This window comes from Periophthalmus magnuspinnatus, chromosome 20 (assembly GCF_009829125.3).
Source record: "Periophthalmus magnuspinnatus isolate fPerMag1 chromosome 20, fPerMag1.2.pri, whole genome shotgun sequence".
NCBI classification, from domain to species: Eukaryota; Metazoa; Chordata; class Actinopteri; order Gobiiformes; family Gobiidae; genus Periophthalmus; species Periophthalmus magnuspinnatus.
Genome location: NC_047145.1, coordinates 7031927 through 7049154, shown reverse-complemented (window position 1 = coordinate 7049154; position 17228 = coordinate 7031927). Strand labels below are relative to the sequence as shown.

The following is a 17228-nucleotide window of genomic DNA, read 5'->3' as shown; positions in this document are numbered from 1 at the left end:
GATGCTCTGGACCATATGAGACCTAAAACGCGAGGAAATAAACCGAAAGAACACATTTGTTAAAACCAAGAAGATTGGAGCATGCTGCTATCTCTTCAACTCAAGCACCAATAACTCCAAGTAGGAACCAACGCAACATTTCTACAACCAGGATTTGATTAATTAAGCTTCACAGACTGTCCGCAGTAAACCATCTACATTTAGATTCAAATTGTGCATCGTGAATCCATATTGCTCCCAAGGAAACAAGCTACTCAAGTTAATTAGCCTAGCCATCTTCTGCTAGCTTAGTGTTTATCCGGATCTGCTGCATTGTGAGGAGGCTGGTGGGAGACAGAAGAGGAAAAGGGAGGTGTCTGTGATTCAAAGAGGACTCGGCTACCACGTTTGGATTTGCACGGCGTATTCCTGCTAGCGTTTGCAGTAAGAAACTTGAAGGATCACCAAAATGCAAAAGGACTGACTTTGACTCTGAATGTGCTGATTTCTTGGCAAAAATACAAAAATAGTGCACATTTTTAAGCTAACTAGCCTAGCCGAGATCGGATCTTTCGCAAACAGCTGATATTGCGGTTGGCAAAGCTATGAGGGGAGGTGCCTGGATTTTCAAAGCAGAAGTAGTAGAAGCAGGAGAACCAGAGGAGGCCTGGACCAAATTAGGATAAGCTTCTACTGGTGAAACTTAGAAGCCTACCGCAACAAAAATAATACAACATAAAAGGTCAAGCTACAGTTAAGCCATTAGCAAACATCTGAGCCTGTATTCCTCTTGTCAAAACAGGAGGAGCAAGAGAACGAGGAAAAGTGTTGTAGGAGGATGCTAAGCTCCTAAATAGCATCCCAAGACGTAGCCACATCCCGATGCTAACCGGCCTGTAGCTTCTCCCCGGGGCAGGCCAAGGTGGCAGGAGAGGCGGAGGAGAGAGGGAGGAGCGCGGCTGTGGAGGAAAGCGCTGCTGTGTGGTGTGGAGGCCTGAGAGACAGGAGGGACAGGGGCCGCGCGGGGAGCCAGGGGCAGGAGGGGCAGGGGTCGGAGGCGGGGTCGGACGAGCGGGACGGGCTGATGGCGCGTGGCACTGGCTCGGGACGCTGGGGCAGGCACAGGATGGGACTGTTTAACACCCTGTTGAGGTGTAACCTGCCCCCCGACACGCAGAAAGTGGTGGTCTTCGTCATCATGATGCTCCTCATCATTATCAACGTGGTCCTGATGTTTCTCCTGGCCTTTCAGTAGAGCCGGAGAGAGGACGGACAGGGTAGAGGAGCTGGACTATGGACTATGGAAAGTGCTACACCAGGAAGGAATTATTTATACTCTCTCTCGTGCACGCAGATATTGGCAGCAAAGCAAGTGAAGTGCCTTGCCCATGGACACTACGGCCGGATACATAGAGAGGATAGAAACACCAGCCTCTACTTGACACTCAAAACCAATTCCACACAAATACCAAGAGTGTGTGCAGACATAAGCGGCCCACGGACACTACAGCAGGATGCACAGTGAGCGAACCACCAACCTTTAGGGGTTATTCTACCTCTATTGGACACTAAGTATTTTACATGAAGGATAAGCCAGTCACAGTGTGTGCACACATTGGTGGAAAGGCAAGTGAAGTGCCTTGCCCATGGACACTACAGCAAAATACAACGAGGGGCTCAAACCATCAGCCTCTATTGGACATTCAAAGAGCTTTACATGAAAGATAAGAGATAAAACCAGTCCCACTCAAATACAACAGTGTGCGCAGACATAGGTGGCCTTGCCCATGGACACTACAGCAGGATGCATAGGCGTGATCGAACCACCAGCCTTTAGGGGTTAATTTAACTCTATTGGACACTCAAAGCTCTTTACGTAAAGGATAAACCAATCCCACTCAAATATAAACTGTGTGTAGACTTAGATGACAAGGAAAGTGAAGTGCTTTGCCCATGGACACAACGCACTGCACTGGTACTAGAAGTGATGAAACCGCCAAGAGGTCAAACTATCTCTACGATACACTCAACACAAAGAAAACAACCAGCGCGTTGGTGGCGAGGCAGGTGTAATGTCTTGCCTAAGGACACAACAGCAGAATGCATTGCAAGTAGTCGGGATCAAACTACCAACCTACGGGTCAGTGGGCAGTTGTGTCTACGAACAGTGCTACAGCTGCTCCAGTAACGACTTTGCTTTTCAGAGTTGAAGTTAGCTCAAGCTGTTCCCAAGTCTGACTTCTGTTCTTAACCTTTTATTTAATGCTGCTGGGACAAAATGTCAGGAACCCGTCTTTAGATCTGAGCCAGAATTCTGATTTGAAGTCCTGACTTGGGACTTTAGTTGGACAATGGACTACCTTGTCAATAAAAACCAAACCAAGGGAGTTCTCGTGGAGAGGTAACACAGCTAACCACTCTGCCGCGGGTCTGGTCTGACTGGAGCAGGGCCGGTCAGGAGCCAAGAGGGCGCATGGGGGTCCAACATGGCTGCTGCAGCACCCAGGTACAGATGGAGTGTGCATGTTTACTTTGACGGGAAAATGACTTGAATTGGTTTTCATAGTTTCAGGGAGAATCCAAAAAAGTTTGAAAATGAAATGTACATTATTCAGTGCCAAATTGGGTATAACTCGTGTGTGTGAACCAGCTTTAAAGAAATATTGAAATCGAAAATGTGAACAATTTTAGCCTCTGCTGTTGCTAGGTGCATTAGATGACTTGTGAAGTGGTGAGTCTGCCACCTATTCATCTCCATGGAGACGTCATTGCGTTAACTGGAATGTTCCACACTATGGCAATGAACGTCTCTTGTGCCATTTAAGATTCTCAGTCCACAAATCTACGGCTTTCAGAGTGGTGTATATCTAGAACTGTTTCCACTCCTCACTATATCACCTAAACGGGAAACTGAAAGGGTTGTGTTCATGTGACATCAACTTTCTAGTATCTCTCTTGTTTAAACTGAGCTGGAGACAAGTCAGAATTCTATGGTGGAAACTTCTGTTTAACTGTCAGGTTGCAGATTGTCGACCTGGTTTATGGTTAATACCTCTGTAATTTCTGAGCCTATCCACATGAAACAAAAACCGGCTCAAAGTTCAACGTCTTCTCTGTCAGTATAAATAAACAAAAATGACATGTTTTTTTTCACAATAGCTTCAGAAAGTGGTGCCATTTTTCAAGCCCAAAGACGTGATTGTTGTCAGTTGAAAGGACTTTAAGCCATAAGATAACTATGGCGTGTTTGTGGAGCCAATCAAGGTTCAACTTTTTTCTTTTTTTTTTTTTCTCATCAGCTAAAAACAGTCAATCTTCCACAGAGTTATATAGGTTCCTGCACTACATCTAAAAGCATAACATAATCAAATATTTCTAATGCAACCTATTCAGTCTATTCAGTGATATTCTACACGTCAGTTTTGCGTAGATATAGATTTTTACAGACACTGCACGTTTGAACCTCACATTTTTTCCTGACACGTGGTTTTGTATTTGCCACCTCTCTACATGAGACAGTTCATTTAGTCTTATTTTAATGGTGTTTATGCATAATCCTGTATGAGAGGTATTTCTTATGAATAAAGATGAAGTACAGAAAGTGGTCCTAGTTTGTACAAATTGTGATTTCGCTTTAGTCTGACTTTGTTTGTGTGCATCTGATTTATATCATATTTAATAAAGGTCCAAGAATATGTATATTATAGTGTTGTCAAAAATTTAAACCCAGATAATCAACACTAAAACTAGTATCTCTTCCAGGATTAGGACTTTTCTTGAATAGTGAAATGGTCTTGACTTTTACCAGAACAAGTATAAGAAAGATTGTTGTATTGTTTGTATCTTATATAAATAATAATAATAAAATTCTCTCAGAAAATATAAACAGTAAAGGCCCAGCTGAATTCAGTTATAACTATGGCTGCTACTCAGTAATAAACTTCAGGCTATCTATTTGGAACATTGTAATTAGACATGTCACAATAAAAATTTTGAAGCAAGATATTAGTATAGGAAAAAATCACGATACATGATAATATTGAAAGTACTACTACTACTAATACCTCTGACACAATAACCCTAATGCAGGATCATACCCGTTTTTGCTAAATGAACCATAATGTAACAGTGTGGCCAGAAATAAATAAATAAATTGCACTATTTCACAGTTTAGTACTTAGTTTTAGTATCTACAAAAACACTGACAGTTGAAAAAAATCATAACTCTTTTGTTTCTAAATATTTTTCTTACATTTTTTCAAAGCATTTAGAACAACCCTTCCGACATTAATATGAGCAAATGAGGAACGAACCCTCATTGTACAGTGGTGCTTTGAGTCACATGGGTCCAATTCAGAAACCTAGCTGTGTTACCATCGACATTTTAATACCAGAGATGCCCCGAGCGTAAATGCCATTAAAGGAATAATAAGTGGTTTTCAAAGACAGAGTGCAGTATGTGATCTCCACAGACCTGACTAGTACAAATTTCTTCCTGTGGGACTATTGTAAAGAAAAGGTGTTTGCAAATAAACCTCAGACAATAAACAAATTAAAACGTAATACTGAGGATCAAATAGCCCAGAAATGCTTTCAGATGTTATGCAAAGTGTGTTGGATCGAGCTATTCAGTGCGAAACCGAAAATGGACACTTAAAAAGCATTATTTTTATTTTTTTAAGTGTTATTATTATATGTACTTCCCCTAGTTTAAGTAGTGATGAGTTCAAGTGTAAGTGAACAATTATAACTGCATATATTGCCAAAAATCTCAGAAGGCTCAGTTCACCTACTGATTTGGTGAGTATAACTTAAGAATTATAGGAGCTATTGAAGATTTAAAAGTGTCAGTGACTTTTGGGCCAACCTGTATAATGTGTCATAGAAGTAAATTATTCAACCAGCTACAGCTCAAATGTTATCCCATAAGCTTAATACTGCAAAAACAAGGCAACATGCCCTACTAGCGTACAGAAAATTGACATGGTATAATTATTGAGTTTAAAAAGATATTGTTCAATTTATCATATATTGAACGATAAGTTGATTAAGTGATCATCATGAAATAATTAATAGTACATTCTATTGATAAGTGAGGGCCAGATCAGTGGAGACAGAGCTAAACAGTTGTGCCAGCTGATTGACATGTAGATGGAGAAAATAAAACATAAAAATAGAAACCTGATTGCGCATTGTGCCAATTCTGCCACTGTACTATCACTGACACAGAAGAATGTGGACTGTTGGAGCAGTTGCTTTAAAGCTGGTTTCTCTGCTCACCCATTTATGAAGGGTATAAAGTATTTAAAGGTCCTATGCATTTTTAAGGCTGCGTAAACTACATTCAGACTCAATAATACTGATATTCCAAATTGAATTACTTGCAAATGGAAAAGAAGTTATAGCAACATGGACCCATCTCTGCAACGAATAATAAACAAATACTAAACACTCATGTAAATGCGTTAATCATTTATGGGGTAAAAATGTCCATAATGTGATTATATTGTACCCAAAACTATATCTCAAATTTAGATGTTTAATAACTTGATGGTTTCAAGTTTGAATCAATACCTAAACTCCGCCCACAACCGCATTTCAAACAGAGATGGTGTTTGCAATCAGAAACACATGGCTGTAATCAGGGCAGTGCAGTGTGATGTCATGTAGTACTTGAAATTGCGGTGACCAATGGAAGCAACTCTTTTTTGACTGTTTTTGACCAGAAAGCTGCAAGTGTACAGTACCTAGTTTGCCCTAAAATTGCACAAAAGGCAATAGGAACAGTAGAAAATGCTATTAGAACAATATAGAACAATATTAGAACTATATAAACCATTTGGTAGCAGAAAAAGTTGATTTAGTGTTTAATTCCACTTTGTTTCAGTGATTTAAAAAAGATTAGCTCTCTTCAATCTTTCAAAAAAACTTGAGTTTGGAAAAGTCTGTTGAAGGCTAAGATGAGTGGCCTAAAGGTGGATAGGACTGACCTCCATTTAAAGAGGTGAGATTATGCTAAATCGATTTTTTGAGCTTTCTACCATGTTAATAATGTTGTTCCCTCATTAAAAAAACATGCCCGAAGAGGTTTTAGATGCCATATTTGAGCATTTTGGAAATCTCTCATGTGCCCTATTCAAACCCTCCTTGCGGTTAGCTGTAAGATTCTGTGCAATGCTCCGCCCATAAGCCTACGTCATCCATGCACCCACTTGACAACTCCATAAATGTACAAAAACATGATACAAAACTGTACACAGCAACTTGACAAACCTGATGCAATGTGCAGTACTTTCATTAGCAGAATGCACCCTGATTGTGTTTGAATAGTGATCTGAAGGAGGAGTGACTTAGTGCAGGGAGCCAAGGGAGGGGGGCCCAAAGTGAAACTTATAAAACATGTTAATATGTTGTTTTCAGTGAATATAGCATTTTCAAAACAATAAAAAACCCCACAATGATCTAAATATGTAATGTGTTAGCAGTTAATACCCTTTAGAAGTGAAATGTCCCCTCGATGAAGGACCTTGTGTTCTTGCGTCATCTATTAGTGATGGTTCTCTCCTCTATACTGCTATCTTCAAGGACCTCCACCAAACCCTGTTAAAAATACCTCCAGTGCCTGTGTGATAATGTGTGCTGAGTGCAGAGAGGCTGGGGGAGTGTTGCCTGGATACTGCACAAGGACTGTTCTCCGGCGGCCATCTTGGATCAGTGAGCTCGCAGTAGAATGACAAATGAGTGTTGTGTTCCGAGACACAGAGCACACATGGGGGGATCTGGGGCAGCTGATGGTGCATTCACTGTCCCGGCCTCCTGCTCTCAGCATATGGAGCACTGTGGTGGGTTTAGGGACACAGCTAATGGTGCATTCACTGACCCTGCTGTAGATTTTGTGCAAGCTAAGCACTGCTGACTAGAGAGTTTAGAAAAATGATTGTTGTAAAATGGGCAGAACACATATTGCGGTATCCAGTAGTGATATTATATTTTTGCATTTACACCACAAATATGTTAAAACTTGTCTGTAAATGCAAATTATTGGTTCAAGCATAACATAAAATTAAATAAACCATCCAATCAAACCTTTTCTTGATTTTACTGTTTTAAAAATGTGGAAAACAAAAGTAGTTCATTTTAAACTGTGTGCAGTGGTCCAACGTTATTCCTCACTTACCTTATGCATCCTGAGCATCCTATTTATTCACCACGATCAGTTTATTTTTCACAACTTTCAGAGACCAGATCAGAGTTTTGCCATCACGGCAAGACTAACAACAACTAGCATGCTACTGCGCTGTCTCTGATTATCAGTCAATAAAATGCTTTAACATTAATTGTGTTTATTTCATGACATTATTTTATTTATACAGACACATGTAGATACGGCCATCCAATCAGATTGGTTTATTTTAGTGACACATGTGTAACAATGAAGCTCATTGGACGCTTTACACACACATACACTTTGTGTACGTGTGTATATGTGTACAGCGACCTTGAGAGCCTTGAAAGGCGCCTAACAAATAAAATGTATTATTATTATTGATCATTTTGAACAAAATGTCTCTCATCTCAGATTAAGAGCTTAGTGTTTTGGTCATTGATTCTGGTTTTTCAATCCCCTGTGATATTTTTTGCTTTATTTTCTCCTCATAAGCAGACCATGGGTGTCCCTACTGGCTAATCCTGTCAATCACATGTTCTGTCCTGTCTTGCAGCTGATCAGTGATGGCAGTGTGGTGTACGCGGAGGCCCTGTGGGATCATGTGACCATGGATGACCAGGAGCTGGGTTTTAAGGCGGGTGATGTCATCGAGGTGGTAGATGCCACAAACAAAGAGTGGTGGTGGGGCCGCATCCAGGACAGTGAGGGCTGGTTCCCCGCCAGCTTTGTACGGGTGAGACCTGTGTGTGAGCACCCGAGAAAAGCACAAAGCTACACCGCTAGGGCCTAACTATTGAACAGACAGTATTTGCAGTATTCATTTTAAAATCAGGATTCAGTTCACACAATTTAAACCCATCCAGTACCCAGGATATGAGATCTGAGAGAGGATATGAAATATGAACTGTTAAACTAATACAAGAATCCCATGCATTTCAGAATTTACTGATACCAGATACTCAATTCATGCAATAAATTTGATTATTTCCTAGTTTATATTACCCATTAACATTTAATATTTTACCCTCATTTATACAATGCAGTATAATTATAAATTTACACTTATTTAACAAATTAGATAAACTTGGGATTATATTTTTTATTGTTAGTAGTTAATATTGTGCATTGGTAAATTGTTAGAGCCTAAATATCAATATGGGTAAAAAATGATTAGAGCATCTCCAGTCCAAACTACAGTGTCAGCAGCCAGCACGTTGTGTATGTCCAGAATACGACCACAGGGAGACACAGGCACATTCAGAATACTGCATGACTCAAATCATCACAGCCTTTGGGGTTTGCTCACTACTACTATTCAACATTTTGACTGTAATTAATATGCATTCACACACTGTCCCAGTAGGTACACACTCACTTTGGGGGAGTGCTTTGCATAGTAATCATTTATATTTCACTGTCCTTACCTGACCTGTACACTGCAATGAACTACAGTAGTGAAAATGACTTCTACCTACTTGGAGACAGCTCAAAAATACAGGTCAGAGAGGTGTGTGGAGAGGTGACTATGTTCACACTTGTGTCTGTGTTGTGCAGTTGCGTGTGAACCAGGACGAGCCCATGGAGGAGTACCTGTCCCACCTGGAGGAAGGGCAGTCGGGGCAGGATGACCCCTCACACCTGGGCCTGTACCTGGGACCCAGCTTGCCGTGCAAAGAGCAGATGAGATCCAACGTCATCAACGAGATCATGAGCACCGAGAGGGACTATATCAAGCACCTCAAGGACATATGTGAGGTACTGTGTAGTATGTAATATGTGCCTCTGTGTAGTATCTCCTGTGTATGCTATCTACAGACACGTCCTTCACACATGTGTACTCCTCAGGGCTACATAAAGCAGTGCCGTAAGCGCACGGACATGTTCTCCGAGGAGCAGCTGAGGACCATCTTTGGAAACATTGAGGAGATCTACCGCTTCCAGAGACGCTTCCTGAAAGCTCTGGAGAAGAGGTTCAACAAGGAGCAGCCCCACGCCAGCGAAGTGGGAGCCTGCTTCCTCCAGCACGTAAGTACACAGCTCCAGACTAGGACTAGAAATGCCCTAAGAGCTGATTGGATGAAAGGCATAGTTAGCTGGTTGTGATTGGCTGACAGCTACAAACAGGAGAAAGTCTTCCTTGATCTTTCGACTTAATGCTTTTTTATAGATGCTGCCTTGATGTTTAGGTTGCTGCTTCTACTCCTGACTTTGCATTTGTATGTTTCTGTACAGCAAACGGAGTTCCAGATCTACTCGGAGTACTGTAATAACCACCCAAACGCGTGCGCGCAGCTGTCCAGGCTGGTGAAGCTCAATAAGTATGTGTTCTTCTTCGAGGCGTGCCGTCTGCTGCAGCGCATGATCCATATCTCCTTGGACGGCTTCCTTCTCACACCCGTCCAGAAGATCTGCAAGTACCCTCTGCAACTGGCCGAGCTGCTCAAATACACCAACCCCCAGCACAGGTGGACACCAAGGGTTTGCTTATTTTGTCTTAAGTGTTTGTTAGTGTGCAATTTGGCGAAGGAGAAAAATAATATAGCCCTTACTTTAGTAATTTCTTGGATCACTACCTTGTATTTTTCCTTCAGTAATATTATTCTGAAGTAACGTTACTCTTACTTGAGTACAGTTTTTTGACTACTCTATCCAGCACTGATAAAAAGCAATAAAGGCAAATATTATGACTACGCTATACAAATGTAAACAAATGTACAGTTATTTATGTACAACTCTATTAAGCAACAATTATCAGAAGGGACACAGTGGTGACCAGGGCCAGATCATTATTGTGATTATAAAAATATACATTTTCTCAAATGAACATTATTTTAAGGGTCAGAGGTAGACATCTTAAACACCTTACTTTAAATGTATGCTCTGCCATTTTTGAACTGCCACTTCTTTCAAACATTACCTTAGAAACCAGGACTGTAACAGTTTACATTTACTGAATTTCACCCAAATTGTAATTTTTGCCCTTTCAGTTTTCAAGTCTTGTTATTAAAGCTAAAAATTGCACAAAAAACATGTGTCCTTATAGTGAGCAGGTTTGCATCTCCACAAACCTGATGCTTGGAAGCCTGGAGGAGGCTCCTGCTTGTTTACCTGGAAATGCTGTTCCTTTGGCTATAATATTCCACTCTATGGTATAAAGCCATGAATCCTATTTCCATGGAATCATGCAGGTGACATGCTATCTCCAGAAAATTGCATACTGTACCTTCAGTCAAACAGTAGTCACCTTGCAAGTTTTTTTTACAAAATTGTAGATTTAACCAACCAGATTAACCGACATTCACAGGAAATAAGCACAAGGAGAACTGTCTCAGAGTGCCCCCTGTCCTGGGACTCTCCTTCTCAGACAGAATAACCAAATTATTAGTGATCTCATTACACTGCACTTGACTTATTTATTGCTAATAATGGCACATTAGTTTGACATTCGCATGTCCTGTTTCTTCTCCTTGTGCTGTAGAGACTACAAAGACGTAGAGGCCGCGCTGGATGCCATGAAGAACGTGGCTCGCCTCATCAACGAGAGGAAGAGACGTCTGGAGAACATCGACAAGATCGCCCAATGGCAGAGCTCCATTGAGGACTGGGAGGTCAGAGGAACATCTCACATTGGAGCACTATAGGTTTACAGTATATAGACAAGAGTCTATAACAAGAGTTTTACAGGACAGGACAAACAAAAAGATCCTAAGCTTAAACATACCAAACTACCCTTTGGTTCTCATTAACCATAAGTCTGATCTAACCCAGTGTGTGTGTGTGTATGTGTGCTTGTATTTGTGCAGGGCGAGGACATTCTGAGCCGCAGCTCAGAGCTCATCTTCTCTGGAGAGCTGACCAAACTGTCCCCTCCTCAGACCAAGGGTCAGCAGAGGATGTTCTTCCTCTTCGACCACCAGATGGTCTTCTGCAAGAAGGTGAGAGACACACGTACACATGTTTACCAGGGGCATCAATCAGTCAAACTTTATTTTAAAGCACTTTTCATACTAAAGATGTAACACAACTACTTTATAGTCCATCAAAAACGATCTCCCCCCACCAACCTCCCCCCACTCCTGTCTTACCCCACAAAACCAAACAACCCACACACAGACACAGTCACATGACTCACCTCACTCACTTGCCAAAACAGCACATGGTCAAAAACAAAAAATTTAGAAAATACACAGACACTTTTACCAAACTGTTTCCTTAGTGATGTAAACCGTATTTAATCAGATGAATCACCATATGGTGAATCAGTTCATGATCAGACTGACATCTATAACATATGCAGCCACAGGTGCAGAGCACAGCCAGCAGAGGGTAGGGTCCTCTGACTGCCTTTAGTTTTCCACTTGATATCTGTAAATTGCACCTGAGCCAGCCACCATACAGTTACAGAGCAGATTGCAGTGGGCATTTACATTCTGTTTGATGAGGTCTAGTCTTATCTAGTCTAACGCTCTCTTTGTCTCCTGTGTCTCCCATGTCTCCAGGACCTCCTGCGCAGGGACATATTATACTACAAAGGCCGGGTGGACATGGACCAGATGGAGGTTGTGGACGTGGAGGACGGGAGGGAGAAGGACTTTAACGTGAGTGTGAAGAACGCTCTGAAGCTGCGGGCGCGCTCTGGGGACCACCTCCTTCTGCTGTGTGCCAAGAAGCCCGAGCACAAGCAGCGCTGGCTCAGGGCTTTTGGAGACGAGAGAAGACAGGTGCTCGCTGACCGTGAGACAGGTAACACATACACATATGCCTACAGTAGTCATCACACACATATACACATACATGCACACATTGGGTTCACATGCTTCTTGGGGACATTACACTGGCTTACATTCATTTCCTGGAGACTGATCCTAACCTTAACCATTGTCACTACTTGCCTGACCTTAACCTAAACCTTATTCTGAAATAGGTGTATGTCCAGACCTGCTGTATGATTTGTGGGCACCGAGCGATTACATCAGTTTTAATACATCCTGGAGAGCGCCTCATTTTGGTCATACACCAAATATACGCACCAATATTACCAATGAAAATAATGTCTGGTGAATTTGCTCAAGGAGGGATGGAATAGTATTTTATAGTAAAATATATGCCAAAAAGCCCCCAATCACTTTTTAAAATGGCATTTATCTGTTTTCTGAAATAAACTCTTCGTTTGATTAGCTGTTGATTTGTGCTGACAGAAAAGACGTTGAACTTTGGGTCAGTTTGTAGTAACATGACTGGTTTACCATTGCAGGTTTCTCTCTGACTGAGGTGCAGAAGAAGCAGGCCATGTTGAACGCCTGCAAGAGCCACCCCACAGGGAAGCCCAAAGGTACAGGCTCACCACACTGGCCACATCCTGACTAGTTGACCATAAAAAGTAATCAGAGCAGTTTTTTGATAATTGTAGTAGTTATCTGGACTATTGATAGTTGCAGCCGATGTCATCAAGTTTATTGAAGTTTATTTTTACACCATCTGACCAGAGAGAACGGACTTAGTTAGAACTACAACAAGTGAGCTGATTTGTGCTGTTAAACAAGTCCCTCTCAAATAACATTACAGTCACAAACTAGCTAACAGTAGCCAACAGTTTTTCAGTTAGTCAACTCTTACCTTTTTGTTGAAAATCAAACACCTAAACAGGACCATGAACGCTCACATTGATCACAGACTCCTTAAAATGTGTTGTTTAAATCCATTTTTGTTTTGTTTTTCTTTAGTTTTCAGGCTTAAGTTACCTTAGACCTTAGGTTTCTCAAGTTGTGGTGTACAGTGTTGTAATTTACTTTTATATATTTATGGAGAGTTGATGGGTGGGAGCATGGACGACATAGGGGGTAGACATTATACAGAATCTTATAGCTAACTGTAAGGAGGGTTTGAAAAGAGCCTGGGAGAGATGGATGGTAGAAAGCTAAAAAAAATCTATTTATCATAATACAACCTGTTTAAAATCATGACTTATATTAGTTGGTTTACACACAGTTTATGAATGAGCTCTGGTTTAGCCCCAGTTTCCCATAACATTCCTTGTTGTTGTTTTATTTCTCCAGCAGTGACACGACCGTACTACGACTTCCTGGTCCGGCAGAAGCACCCTTCCCTCCCCACGGCTCTGCCCCAGCAGCAGGTCTTCATGCTGGCCGAGCCCAAGCGCAAGTCTGCCTCCACCTTCTGGCACAACATCGGCAGGCTGACCCCATTCAAGAAATGAAGCGCTCCTCCTCACCAGACTAATGAACTGAACAGAGGAGCGGGGACTATGTGAAAGCACTTTATAGTGGAGAGCAATCAGACAATGGGCCTATGCCACTACTACTACTATCACTACTGCTACTACTACTATAACTACTACTACTACTGCTGCCAGTGATCCGACTCCTGACTGTGCTGCCATCGAAGTACCATTACCTTTTGCCAATGTCTCTGTGTGCCAGCCGCTTGGATTGAATTTTGTGTTTTTTCTAAAAGGGATCCAGAGGAGACAGAGTAGCTTCATCATTCAGAGACCACCTGTTCTGCTCTATTTGATTGTTTTTTATGCCAGATGCCTTTCACAACAATTGCCGAGACTAGAGTGGGCAATGTTTTAACCCACAGACCTGGAATTGAACTGGCTTCTCTCTTATTCATAGTTTACCGCCTAACTTACTACCAGAGGTGGGTAGAGTAGCCAGAAACTACCTAAGAGTACCATTACTTTTCATAATAATGTAATGTATAAAGTAGTGGTCCAAGAAATAATAAAAAAGTACTGTACTATGAAATCTACTACTAAAGTAACATCTGATTTATAATTTGAAGTAATTGTAATGAATTATGAACAAAGTCTGGTATTTTCAAAGTACTTCTACCCAGAGAAGTACAATTTGATTAAAAGTACTACTATTCACCTTTGCCTACTACTCCAATGAGGTACATAGACCTTTTAGGCTAAAACTTTGAACCTAGGACGCTGTAGCAAGTGACAAACATTAGATATATACGCATTTTACTTTTGCATTTGTAAGTATTTGTAAGTTAATAGAAAAATACTTACAGAAATGTTAACTTTGCAATAGTTTTTCATCATATCTACAGATTGCATACTTTACTAAAAGAATACATTTTAAAATATGTTATAATAAAAATTGGAGACTAGATTTTTATTTTTATTTTTTCCATTATAAAACTACTCTGGGATTTCCAAATTGTATCTCATTTAAATTTACAATTACCTAAAATGACTAACTATTAGATCTGATGTCAGTTAATTATTGAAATGTGTCTTGGCTAATTTCACTTTGCCACCAGTCTCCTCATTTCCACAATTTTGAATACTCTGATAGCACAACATTTTAAAGGCTCTATTCACTTCAGTACTTTGGAGTGACTTTAATTGCTTATTTTCAAGACGCCATATTGCTGATCAACTCCCATTTTCACCATCGCCGTCTCCCTCTCCAATTTTGTTCTCTTAATCGGTGATTCACTTAGGATTTGACAGCACGATTGCGATTCAAAATGTCCAAATTATAACATAATGATTCACGGATGTCATAGATTACAACTATATAGCAGAGACAAACACTATAGGTCTTCTTTAACTATCATTTGTGTCCCTCAGCTTTAGCCTCACGTTTCTACCAGCAGAACAGGTGGGGTCTGTAGTTTATCACACCACCATATCTCTAGACCTCTGCAGCTTGTTGAGTTTGTGGCTGGCACCTCTCTCTCCTCTCTGGTGTTCTTTAAGTGCCATTGGACTTGTGCGATGAGACCCCTGGTGGACGTGCATGGATGTGCTCAAACATACTGTGAACTTTTGATACTGGCGCCCCCTTGCTGTACAGTATGTAGCTGCAGATGTCCGCTTCCCACGTGCTGCCTCGCTCACAGCTTTGGACCAGCCCCTTCCCTCTCTGTGAAAAAAACACATATTTATAACATTTATAAGTCATAGTGGATTTAACTCTGCATACCAAATATGGAGTGTCCTGTGGGTGTGTTCAGACTTGGCAATGCCGGGCGCAGGCTGTAGTGAATATGGTACATGTCAATGAGAATGTTATGGAAATTATGAAGGTTATGTTTGAAATTGTATGTATATATATTTTTTCTTTTGGTAAATTATATCAAGATTAATGTTGATTTGAGAGATGTTGTGTCAAAGGCACATTGCAAAGTTATTTAAAGTGCATATGACAGATTTGACTACAAATTTTTACTAAAACATAGTTAATATAATAAGTTAAGTTTAAAATTTGACTTCCTTGTTGGATGCAGATATGACATAACAGAAGAAATTCCATAACTGTTACTCAGTGGTAGAAAGTAAAAGTATTGCACTTAAATACACTTTTTAGGTATTTGCACTATACTTAAGTAGATTTTAAAGTGGATACTTTTTTTTACTCTTATCTGTACTTTCTCCTCCACTGCATTTTTAACTTGACTGAAAAATTAACTTTTCTTTTCAACTTTTTTCCACAAACTGCCACTTAACTGATGTAAAACTGATAAATACTGACCACAGGTACTATGAGGCACATTCAAACCTGTCATATGCACTTTAAAGGTTCAATTACAGGCATTTTATCCTAAAAAAAAAATCGTACACAGAGCTGATAATTGTGTCTCACTACTTTGGCACCTCAGCGTTGGTCCTTCACATTGTGTACCTCATAATCTAAATACGACAGGTTGGCTTCTCTTGCCACTGGATAAACTCATGGAGTTATTTTTCAAAAGATTTCTAATATATGTGGTTTGGTGACACATTTCTAATATGGAAATTCACGTTATGTTAGGGGTGGGCAATATATCAAAAAATGGAAAAGATTGTAATTATTGTTCTGAAGATATGCAAACTTAACATATAGTCTATACAGTATATTGTCTATAAATGAAACAATTTAAAGTTACAGTAAAAAGAGCTGAGTAAAAATAAAATGAGCATAAACATATAGTGTAATCTCCTAAATCTGCCTGTAATCAGGGCAGTCCTGTGTGAAGTCTCATAGTACTTGAGACTGCAGAGTTCACTGAAGGCAGCACAAACTTACAGGTGTTTTTGACGAAAAATCTGCAAATGTACCTAGTTTGCACTAAAGTTGCCAAAAATTTCAGTAGATCATGCTACACCGTGTACACAGTTTAGTAGCAAAAAGTGGAATTAAGTGTTTAGTTCCACTTTAATATTGTTCCAGAGATAATGCAAAAAATATATTGCGATAGAAAGTTTTTAGAGTATGGCCCACCCCTACTTTATGTATCTATTTTAAGCAGTGCACTTGCATGTTACTAAACTATTTCTCTTAGCTAAGTTTTGAGAGATATTTTATATTTTGCTGCTGAGCTGACTGAGTCTGGGTAAACAGAGCACGCCCCGGCCTACACTGAAGTTGAATGGTTAAGTTTTGCTTGCACCACATGTAGCGCCTCCTGGTGGGCATGGGTTAGTATTACCGTTCTGTTAGATTGTACTGTACATACATAAAGAGAGATATATTTATGGCGTTTTGTGTATATCTGACGATGAGGAGGATGGGAAAAGTGAAGGAGCCAAGTGTAAACACACCCTGACCCTTGACCCCTGACCTCTGCACTCCTGCGGTGTGCGGCCCCTCCCCCTCTGTAAGTGCATTCATACTGGACTTTTCTGCTCATGGAATATTAAACATTCCTCTACTTCTAAAACACGGTGTTGTTGCCATATTTGAGCTGAACCACAGTGGCAGAGTGGTTAACTGTCTGTAGGCAATAGTTGAGCTGCATTAAAGGAACTGTATGTAACCTGCGATCTTGTGCAATGTTGTTTCCTCATCACAAATATACCTGGAGTTGTGTTTTGTTTAATTTTACATTTTTAACACACAAACCTCAAATTTTAGTCTGTGTTTTTCTCTAAAAACACATTGTGATGTCATGTGATAATACAGGAAGTGCTCCACTGTGTTTTTAAACTCCATACACCTTCACTAGAATCATTTGGATCATTTCAGCCCTGGAACTGCCCATCTCTACTGAGCAAAAGGTAGCTGAACTTGATGACTATCACTACATGACTTCACAAGGTGGAACAGAGCATTTTACACTT

At 40.5% G+C, this 17228-nt stretch overlaps 1 protein-coding gene across 2 annotated transcripts in view; it reads left to right on the top strand.

The window, feature by feature from the left end:
* Positions 1–16828, top strand: part of arhgef4 (Rho guanine nucleotide exchange factor (GEF) 4) — a 51485-nt gene extending 34657 nt beyond the window's left edge. For both annotated transcript variants that reach the window (XM_055230256.1, XM_033986123.2), the window contains 9 exons: positions 7701–7880; positions 8702–8902; positions 8993–9172; positions 9380–9612; positions 10626–10755; positions 10951–11082; positions 11647–11890; positions 12402–12479; positions 13204–16828. In XM_055230256.1, coding sequence (XP_055086231.1) covers positions 7701–7880; positions 8702–8902; positions 8993–9172; positions 9380–9612; positions 10626–10755; positions 10951–11082; positions 11647–11890; positions 12402–12479; positions 13204–13364 — 1539 coding nt within the window. In that variant the 3' untranslated portion in view covers positions 13365–16828. The remainder of the gene's footprint in view (positions 1–7700; positions 7881–8701; positions 8903–8992; positions 9173–9379; positions 9613–10625; positions 10756–10950; positions 11083–11646; positions 11891–12401; positions 12480–13203) is intronic.
* The last annotated feature ends 400 nt before the right edge of the window (positions 16829–17228 follow it).